Raw genomic sequence first — 9,935 nt, 5'->3', positions numbered from 1 at the left:
TCTGAAGCTTACATTTTTTTATGGTTTTCTTTTTTTTTTCTTTTTTCTTTTTTTACTTACTTTCAAAACGTGGTGCTCTTTGCTCTGACTGTGGTGGCTTTCACTGTTTATCCAAACGTCCTCTTTTAAACAATTTTAAACAATATACAGAAGAATTTCGCTATGAAAAAACTACAACTACAACAGAAAGATGCACAACAAGGTAGGAAATGAGAAGAAGCAAATGTGAAAACACTAGCCAAGTGTTGAGAAGAGCAAATGGGAAAGCTTAATCAACCGGATGCACACGGAGATCAAATGTTGCCTGTTTGTGAAAAGCATTAGAGTATTTATATGAATATTGTATGACAGTGCCTATGAGTTTTTAGGTTAGTTGTAGCTAAGAGGAAAAGCCACCTATGTTTTTTTATGTATTGAGTGCCTAACATTTATTTGTAGTAATGATAATAATAATAATATTTAAGAACAACAATAAAGTCCTCATCTTGGCACAATTTGAAAGGCTGCAGGTTTTATCAGCTGATTGTTGCCGTTTGTTAAAGCACTTTCAGGTCAATTAAATTTGTGCAAATGCATAAATACAAACTGTGATGTGCAACAGATTTATATTTTTGAGGAATGTGTTATTTTGAATACTTTTGTATATATTTTCAAATATAATATATTTTGCTCTTTTTTGAAATTGTGAAGTCCTTCTAGTGGATCAAACATTTTGCGGAACATTTTTCTATTAAATAAAACGACTTCATTTTTTAACTCATGCAAAGCCTCTGTTCGTAATTTCAAGGCAGCCCTAGATCACCACCTAGTGGCGATGATGCGGTATTACATCATGTATTTGCTGTTGGCTGTGGCTCACGAGCTCAGGTTTTCAACACTCCTAAAGGATTTCAGTGATCAGGTTGGATTAAATTTCAAAGTCGTGCTTGATTAGATTAGATTAGAGATTAGACAAGAGTTTGCCATTAATCAGGATGATCTTCATCCTACAAGGTTGGAATCAGGATGGATTTAGGAACATGAAAGGCTTGTATAACCAAGAAGTTGCGACATAACAATTCTTACATCTTGAATACAGTCTTCAAACAGTATTTAGAGAGCCCAACATGTGCTTTGCTTTCACCATTAGAGGTCACACTTCAGGCCTTCAAGTGCTCATTGAAAAACATTGTATTTACAGTAAAAACCAGTGGAAAACTGGGCAGCATCCATGGCTGCTTCCCAAGTTTTCGAGTTGAGACGTTCCATGACATCAGAGATGGTGGGAACATCTTAATTCCTTTCTTATTTTCAACAAGGCAGGCTTGTTTTTTTTCTCTCCAGCCAACTCTGAAGCCATTACAAGTGCCAAAAAGTAACTCCTGAATATTTGCCAAATGTCTCTCTTGCTTGAAGACAAGAGACATTTGGGTCACAGAGTCAAAGTCAACAAGTTATGTCCATCAGGGCATTCAAGTCCCCCTCCTCTGTCTGCTGCCATGCATTACCAGACATTCACTCTGGGTGTTGTTTCATGTGGCACGTCTTCAAACTCACAGATTGTGGCTATCTCCAACTCTGAAATGTCTTATTATGATACCATGTTCTTGGCAAAAAATACTCTTCAGACGTCTGTTAGCGTGAGATCCAGATTGAAGCAGAGGTAGATGTTGCAGGTTGAAGGAAACTAAGAGGAAATGGCTCGAATACAGCGGACAGTGGCGATCTCAGAGTGATGATATCAAACAGTGTCGATGTACCAGCAGGTGGAATTTCCCTTTTTGGTGGGCCATCTGAGCAAAGGAAGTGCTGACATCAAAGTGACTCTCAGTCAGCAGCGAGACAGGATGGAGGTCGCACCGGTCTGCCTGCTACTGTGTGAGTACACAATGTTATTTTTCTTAAGTTTTGGAAATAACAAACCAAAAGTGCTTTGTTTGCTGAGGGGCGTTTGTGTCTTTATGGATGCACAGTCGCTGGTTTGTCTTTTATCTACAGATTGTCTTTTTTAAGTTGTTTGTTGGTTAGTTTCCTCTTGTCTTTTTTTCCTGTCTTCATGTCTCTTCTTCCTTTTGTCATTTCTGCTTTATTCGTCCTGCAGCCTGTCTGCGTGTCAGCCCCGACAGCTCTCAGCTCTTCAGGTACAGCTCCCTCTCGCTGACCTGCGCCGACCCGCTCAACTCGACAGTTTGGAGGGTGAAGAGGAAGACTTCAGACGGCGGGCTCAAGCCGTGCTCTTCGGGCTGGGGCCTGGCCTCCGCGGGCTCAGACTGCACCATCGGAAACGCCTACCCATCAGACAGCGGCGTGTACTGGTGTGAGTCCAGAGACGGGGAGAGAAGGAGCAACTCCGTCAACATCACCGTCACCGGTACGACGCACGACATCACAGAAAGTCCACCAGTGGCTCTACATGTTTGGCCTAATATCTATCGTCTACAAAATGTCCAGACTTCATATTCCTGCTAATCGTCTCCAAAGCTAGCAGTGTAGTATTTTAGAGCTGCCATATCATTTCTCCTCTTTTGGTTTCCATTCATTCCACTACGATATGAAAATGAACTTTCAGAGACTTCAGACTTTCTTCACTCCAGTTTTCCATCACCAGAATAAAGTCCTCCACATCGGTTTCCCCAAAAGCAGCAGCACTGTTGTGTTTTCATGGCTTGACATAGGGGTGGCGTGAGACGCTCCCTCCTCCGCCAGGGAAAATAGTCCCCAGGGTAACATTTGCTTTCTACAGCCAATTATCAGCTGTTATAAGCAGAAAATTATAAAGCGGCTGTTTCAACCACAAATTCACATTTCAAAATGGGGGGATTTTGATTATATTTTGTGAAATCTTTGGTACCCCCTCATGCTTTGCCAAATAGTTTGTTGCAGTGTAAAATGTGGGTTAACTGTAGTAAATGGGCCAAACATTCAAAATCACTGGAATGGCGCTTTAATGGATATCTCTTCCCAGGGGCAGACACGAGTGTGAATGTGTTAACTCAAAAACCTTTTATATGAATCTTTTCAAATTTGTGGTGCACACCCATGACCCCTTGAGGAGGAGCCCTGTTGATTTTGAGACACTACGACCTTTCCTCTAGTGCCACCACCAGGCCAAACCTTCAATTTCAAACTTAGAGGCAAAGTTTCTGCAACTGAAAACAGATTATAGCACTTTCTTATCTTCAGATGTTGTTCATCAAAATGCCAACATTTTTTACTGACTGGATACAGCAATGAGATGTTCAACTTCTGACAGTGATTTTTTTTTTTTGTTTGTTCATTTTTCATATTTGACACTTAATGTTTAGCTCCAACTTTATTTCTATACGACCATTACATTACTTTTGACTTATCTGAATTTGTCTTTTTCATAAGATGGCTCTGTGATCCTGGAGAGTCCTGTCTTCCCCGTGATGGAGGGAAGTGATGTCACTCTGCGCTGTAAAACCAGGACGACTTCCTCCAGCCTCACAGCTGATTTCTATAAAGATGGCTTCCTCATCGGGAGCGGCTCCACAGGAGAGATGACCATCCACAATGTCTCCAAGTCTGATGAAGGTTTCTACAAGTGCAGCATCTCTGACTCTGGAGAATCACCTGAGAGCTGGCTGGCTGTCAGAGGTGCAAGTAAGAAAAGTCATTCACAGTTACTATATGACATAAATTTGCTACTGTTTTTTTGTTTGTTTATTTGTTTGTTTTTTTGCAGTGACATATGATGTATCAACACATCATTTAAAGCTGACGACACCAAGATTTTGACACGATGTGCATGTCCAACTTTGTGAACAAATGTTATCAACCATAGTTTTTTTTTTTTATTATTATTATTATTTTAACATGTTTATTTTCTTCTATAGCGTTCATAGTTTTGCATGAATTTCAGGATCATTTGTTGGTTTGTGGTCAAAGGAAGTGTCTTTACCCTTCATCTTATTAGAGGCCTTGAATTTTCACTGCAAAGCTTTGAATACGTATGGCCTTTCAAAAACAGAAAAAATATTTTTTGAGGCATTTCATGACAAGTTTACTCTGTGGAGATATATTTCCAATCAAACCAGGGGCGGATCCAGAGAAATTTCCATTGGGGGGGCTAAAGGGTGGCATGGAAATTTTACGGTGTGGCAGATAGATAGATAAACAGAAAGAAAGAAAACATATTTCTAATGGGCAAACACCACAAACCGTTTGAATCCAGAGCCTCCAGCTCGACTCAGCTTGAATTATTCTAATTTCTTAAGCGTGTAAAAGTCAAAATGATTTTATTGTGGTTGCACTCGGACAGCAGGTTTTCAGTCTTGTGAATTTCCAACTAGCGACAGTATTTACTTTTTTTCTGTCAGATTGCCCAAACTGGGGTGGCAGCTGGGGTGGCCTGGACTGTTTTTTAGGGTGGCAGCTGCCAGCCCAGGCCACCCCGGTAGATCCACCATGTTTTCGGCACCACAGGTTTTGAAAGAAGCGTGAGGGACGTGTAACGCTCATGACGATGTTTCAGTTTTGCCATATGGACGGTGTCAGCTTTCTGTCAGCTGTATTTGTCTTTATAGTTGTACTTCCGTCTCCGACTCTGACTCCAACTCCGTCTCCGACTCCGACTCCAGCTCCGACTCAGACTCCAGCTCCAAGTCCAAGTCCGAGTCCGACTCCAGCTCCACTCATGTCCGTCCCCAGGCTGGTGTGTCACCTGGTGGTGGGAATTCCATACCTGGTGTCAACCGTGTTGCTTGGCCTCATATGCAGAGACAGGAAAAGAGGTAAGACACACCCCTGAAACTGTCGAAAATGCAAAATCACCAAAGGATGTGCAGGGCCAAAGGATGTGCAGGGCCACCAAAGGATGTGCAGGGCCATTTCACCGCCCTCATAGGACTTGTTTCCTCTCTTTCTGCTCACCACCAGCTCGGACGCACGTGAAGCGGAGACGCAGCGATGACGTCGTCATGGAAATGGCTGTGTAGCGTTTTGAATCTGTTTTTCACTTTGGTCAGTGTCTGCTTCCCCCCGTATTTCCATCGCAAAGAAGTGATCCACTTTGGACTAAATAGCTAAAGTATAATGTAAATGTAATGCAAATGTAGACTTGGTGCTGATACAGAATGCACACACATGTACGCCTGGTAAACTCATGCTGTTATGTTTTTGTTGCTGAAGGTGTGAAAAGAAAGTGCAGAGGGGATTGCACAAGCTTCTCACCTAACAGTGCTTTCATGAATTTGAGGCGTTGGCCGATGAAGCTGTGAATTTTTAGTCATAACCGTGCTTCCAGTGTTCTACTTGACATTTGTGGGGGAAAAAACATTGCACGTTTTTTGGTTGAGTAAATTGTACTTTTTTACATTCACAAGGGCACTTGTTTGTAAGCCCCTTTCTCCTTAGGTATTTCATTCCTTTTGTATTTTTATCATTTGCATCTTGCATTCTGTATTTTTACACCGTATGACTCATACTCATACTAAAGAAGAGGAGTGTGAAACTTTCGTCTCTCCATGTGTCAAATTAAAAAGCAGTTGTGTTGCTAGGCCTTTTTTTTTTTTTTTTTTTTTTTTAAGGTCATCACTGCTGCAGCAGGTTTTTGTGGTCACATTTTTGTTGTGAAACTAGACGACTGTCAATTCTCAGAAAGCAGAAACCAAACCAAACTTTCCTACAAAAACAAACAAAAAAAAAACACCCACCTCAACCAAGAGACCATTCTGTGAAACGACAAAGTCTCGAGTCCACCTTTTTTTTCTTCTTATGATGCTTAAGATTTGAAGACTTTTTTTTTTATTTTCTTTTGTAAGCCGTGGATGGAAACTGTTGTGGTTTCTGCTGCAGAGAAGTGTTAAATTTTTTTTTTATTTTTTTTGTCCATCTAAGACTCACAGTAGGACTTCCTGTGGCATGTCAGGCACTGGCTTCATAGAACACAGTTGAGTAAATATTACGTTTTTGCAGGCTATTAAATTAATGAGCATGCTGAAATAAGAGCTTGTGTTTATTAACTGGAGGAGATATTCTTCATAAGCAAAATATGTGTGATGTTCTGTGGTCACCTCCATGCAGGAGACACACTCCCTGAGCTGGCCCCAAGCGGGCTGATTCACTGACTGTTGTCAACGCCTGATCATTCACACACTGACTGCCAATCTAACACACCCATTATCAGCTTTATTTAATGCATCTGTGTTGCTTACATCATACCAGCCTTAATCTGGCATGTTTTTACTCTTCTATGGCTTTTAATCTGTAAAAGTGGCAAACTCACAAGAGTGTTCTGGTGTTAATTTGCACTATAAAACTCAAAGTAATACAATAAGCGGCATACTGAATGTGGTGTGGCAGACAATATGTTTACTGTAAATAAGTGAACCACTTAACCACAAAATCTATAGTGTGCAACACTGCAGAACAACAATCAACTATTAAAGTCAAATCACTGCCTCATTAAAGTTTCCTACTTCAATTAAATACAAAAATGTAAATGTAAAAAGACAATACAATCAACTAACTCAATAATGCAAGTTGAAAATGACCAAAATAAAATAAAAAAAATAAAAAATAAAAAAATCACTGATCACTGATCACTAATAATGACATAAAATTAACACAGGAATTTCAGGTAATAATATGGATAATTTTTGTATGATGACCATTGCTGTAATAAATCACCCAAAAAAATTCCATGAGACATTTCAAGCGTTCTCTGGAGCCCCCTGGTGGCCGCAGGGGACACACACACTTTGTTCTGTTAATATTCAAACATACTGTGTGAGGCCTAACAAACATGCAGAATGAGTGTGTGTGGCAAAGGTACACCAATACACATGTACATACAAGCATATAGTCGCATGAGTCCATTATAGGGACCCTAGTCTGTGTGTTTTAAAATGTATTACTCTTTTTAATTCTATTTTTATGTGTTTTACCTTCACTTTTGTTCAACATTGTATTTTATTTACCTTTGCCTGATTAATTGATGTTGTTACTTCTAAGCTCCTTGGCTGCTGTGTCACTTTGAATTTCCTCTTCGCTTGATCAATAAAGGTGAATTGAATCTAATCTGATATAATCTAATCTAATTCTCTGACAAAACAAAAAACAAAATTCTCTGACTGGTCAGCAACTGAGAAAACACTGAATAGTAAAAATCTGGAGGGATGTCGGGTCAAACTTGTAGAACAATAGATTTTATCACTCTACCGTTAGCGTTCAACCACTTCCCAGCTAACTTTACCTTTTGATGGCATTACATGATATTGTAAATTATTTTGAAACGTGAACACATTTTTTTTTTTCGGTCCACGTGGTAAAGCTTGAAGTTACACTCTGCGTTTCCGAGAGCAGAATATCACAGAATATTCCTGAGATCAGCAGAATGTTAAAACAGAGCAGGACGGCTAACGTTACTTTCACCTCCACATTTTAGCTGGTGGACTTAAAAAAAAAACACGAGTCCAAGGTGTTCATCGATAACTAACTTAAGCCTTTCCCATCGTATCATGTAGCACTATGAAACGGTAAGTGGTTGAATGCTAACGATAGCTGTTGCGTAACGTTAGCCGTCATCCATCTGATTTGCCAATGTCCATTGTTTTCTCAGTTGCTGATCAATTGGGAAGCTTTTTCTTAAGTGGTGTGGGAAACGAGGAAAGCAGCATCTGATGCGAAAACGACTGCCAGTACAAAATATCCTCTACTGACATGACAGTAAAATACTTACAGTACCAAAACAAATGAGAGAAAAAGACAATAAATGAGATTTATTGCACAACAGGAACAATAACAGCATAAAAAAATGACAGCTTAAACATTTCCTACCGCAAAGACACGAGCAACACAACACAACAAAACCATTAAGATCACAGTTTATCAGTGTTATAGGTGTACTTATCAATAAGTTATTCACATGAACTTATTGATAAAGCTGAGTGTTTTGTCAGGAGCGATGGTTTCACTCCTCAGTGGTGTTTCCATGGTCGTCCCTCAGCTGGCAGGCAGGGGATGACGTGTTTAGTGCAACTGTTTGGTTTCTCTCCCAAATTGTACTTCATACAATCTTTCTGTCTTTATATGCTCTCTCTCACACATACACACATACACGTCAGGGCTGTCAAAAATACATTCAATGTTGATATTAACTGGCCACAGGACGGCATCACACAGCTAAAAACAAAGCAAAACAAAAAAGCCTGAAAAGTTTAGGAAAATTTATGAAATAACATCTGCAAACATCTGCCTCACTGCAGACCTGCAGCGAGGCACCAGCCTTTTCCTGTTTTCCAGGCTACATTTTTTTTTTTAGTTTGTATTATATTTCTTTTTGGTTATGCACAGTGAGTCTGCGGGTCTGGCTGATGCTGAAAAGACCCTGTGAGCGCAGCCAAACAGTGAACATTTTTATGTAATTTTCCAATTTTAAACTTTTAAAGTAAGAGTTAGTCCATTACCAGTTCTGATTTTGCCACTGTCAATTCCAGATGTACCAAAACAAACAAACAAACAAAAAAAAATTAATGTCACCAAGGCAAGGCTTGATGCACTTTAAATTGGATCGTGCTGATCCTCTTGCGCCCCCCTGTGGACATCATGTGGACAGCATATTATTATTACGGCCATGCTGCAGTTTAATGAGGCATTTGATGCAAAGTTTAACCCTAACCCTAACACATACACACCCACATCCATTGTTCAGAGTTTTAAAATCAAAAATATATATTTGTGAGAAATCACCATTCATGTAAAAAAGAGCACCAGGATGTCATAGAAACTTAAACTGCCTGAGTCAGTCCTGTTTTGGGGATGGGAATGAGGGCTACATGTCACTCTCACAAGGCTCCTGTTGGATTAACTTGGATTATTTTGTCTCTGAGCTCCAGTCTGATAATTTGGTGAAGTTGCAGACATTCAGCCACAAGGTGGCGCTGATTTGAATGAACTTATCTGGGAGCTGAAACTAGTGAAATACCGACAGGGTGGATTAAACTGTACGGTGGAAAGAGGGCCCTCAGTGGCAGCTCTCATACTGCAGTGGGTCATTTGCTTCATGTTGCTTTAAAAAGTTTAAATTAAACCTTCCCCAAAACTAGAATTCATTTCATAGTATGTGCAGTGAAGTACAGTGCATTTAAAACTGGATAAAGTCTGTCATTACCTGTCATTAGTGAAATAACACAATTCACAGGAATGTGTCTAAACAACTTCACAACCATCATATAAAAAAATAGATGGATCAAAGACAAGCACACATTACAATCTCTCAGTAGTGAAACAGTTAAAAAGCCAGTGTAAAAAGGCGAACATATTTTGAAACACTAAAACTTCAACATTTCATCAGGCAGCACCTTCATTCAGAAGTTAAAGACGCAACAAAACAAACTGTTTTCATACTGTTACTTCAGTTCACCACTAGATGGGGGCGGCATTAAACTTTTTACTTTCCTGTCAAGACCCGACTGGTGAGACATGACAACTTAAAACGTGTGCAGTTTTACTATTAAAGATAATTAAAGACAATAAAAAATTCTCCCAAATACCAAATACCATGGGCCAAAGCAAAAGGTGCATTCAGAGTCAGAAGAAAACCCACAAGAGTACAAATCCACCAACCTCTTATTCTTAAACCAAATTACTGTATATCACCCCCAGTAGCGCACAGACGACCAACACTAACTAGTCAAGGCTTCCAGTTACATGAAAACAGCGCAGATCCGAAGTAAACCCAATGTCCTACGATCCCGTTCCCAAGCCGATTCAATGTCCTATCAGCTGCGAAACAGACAAGACGAGCCCCCAGTTTGTCACAACCCGGCTTGTGAGCCACGACAATAAATGGGAGCTATGCAGTGGTGAACTGAAAGGGTGTGCAAAGTTATTCCTGAAGATACGATAACCAAAAACCTAAAGTTATGTGGTGTGGTGATCAATGCCATCAGTGTGTACCTGACAACAGCATGTAAGAGATGGGAATTTGATCT

At 40.0% G+C, this 9,935-nt stretch overlaps 1 protein-coding gene across 1 annotated transcript; it reads left to right on the top strand.

Annotated features, from left to right (window-relative positions):
- The first annotated feature begins 1,733 nt into the window (after nt 1-1,733).
- On the top strand, nt 1,734-4,454 carry LOC115377017 (Fc receptor-like B). Its single transcript, XM_030076872.1, has 4 exons — nt 1,734-1,857; nt 2,081-2,350; nt 3,352-3,603; nt 4,426-4,454. The coding sequence occupies exons 1-4, from the start codon at nt 1,734-1,736 to the stop codon at nt 4,452-4,454; spliced, it is 675 nt and encodes a 224-aa protein (XP_029932732.1).
- The last annotated feature ends 5,481 nt before the right edge of the window (nt 4,455-9,935 follow it).

This window comes from Myripristis murdjan, chromosome 18 (assembly GCF_902150065.1).
Source record: "Myripristis murdjan chromosome 18, fMyrMur1.1, whole genome shotgun sequence".
NCBI classification, from domain to species: domain Eukaryota; kingdom Metazoa; phylum Chordata; class Actinopteri; order Holocentriformes; family Holocentridae; genus Myripristis; species Myripristis murdjan.
The sequence above is the reverse complement of the archived record's forward strand: the minus strand, read 5'-3'. Positions and strand labels throughout refer to the sequence as shown.

Coding starts and splice junctions, on each gene's coding strand:
- LOC115377017 (XM_030076872.1), top strand. CDS start 1,734: ATGTACCAGCAGGTGGAATTTCCCTTTTTGGTGGGCCATCTGAGCAAA. Junction 1,858..2,080: donor ACCGGTCTGCCTGCTACTGT/GTGAGTACACAA, acceptor TTCGTCCTGCAG/CCTGTCTGCGTGTCAGCCCC. Junction 2,351..3,351: donor CGTCAACATCACCGTCACCG/GTACGACGCACG, acceptor CTTTTTCATAAG/ATGGCTCTGTGATCCTGGAG.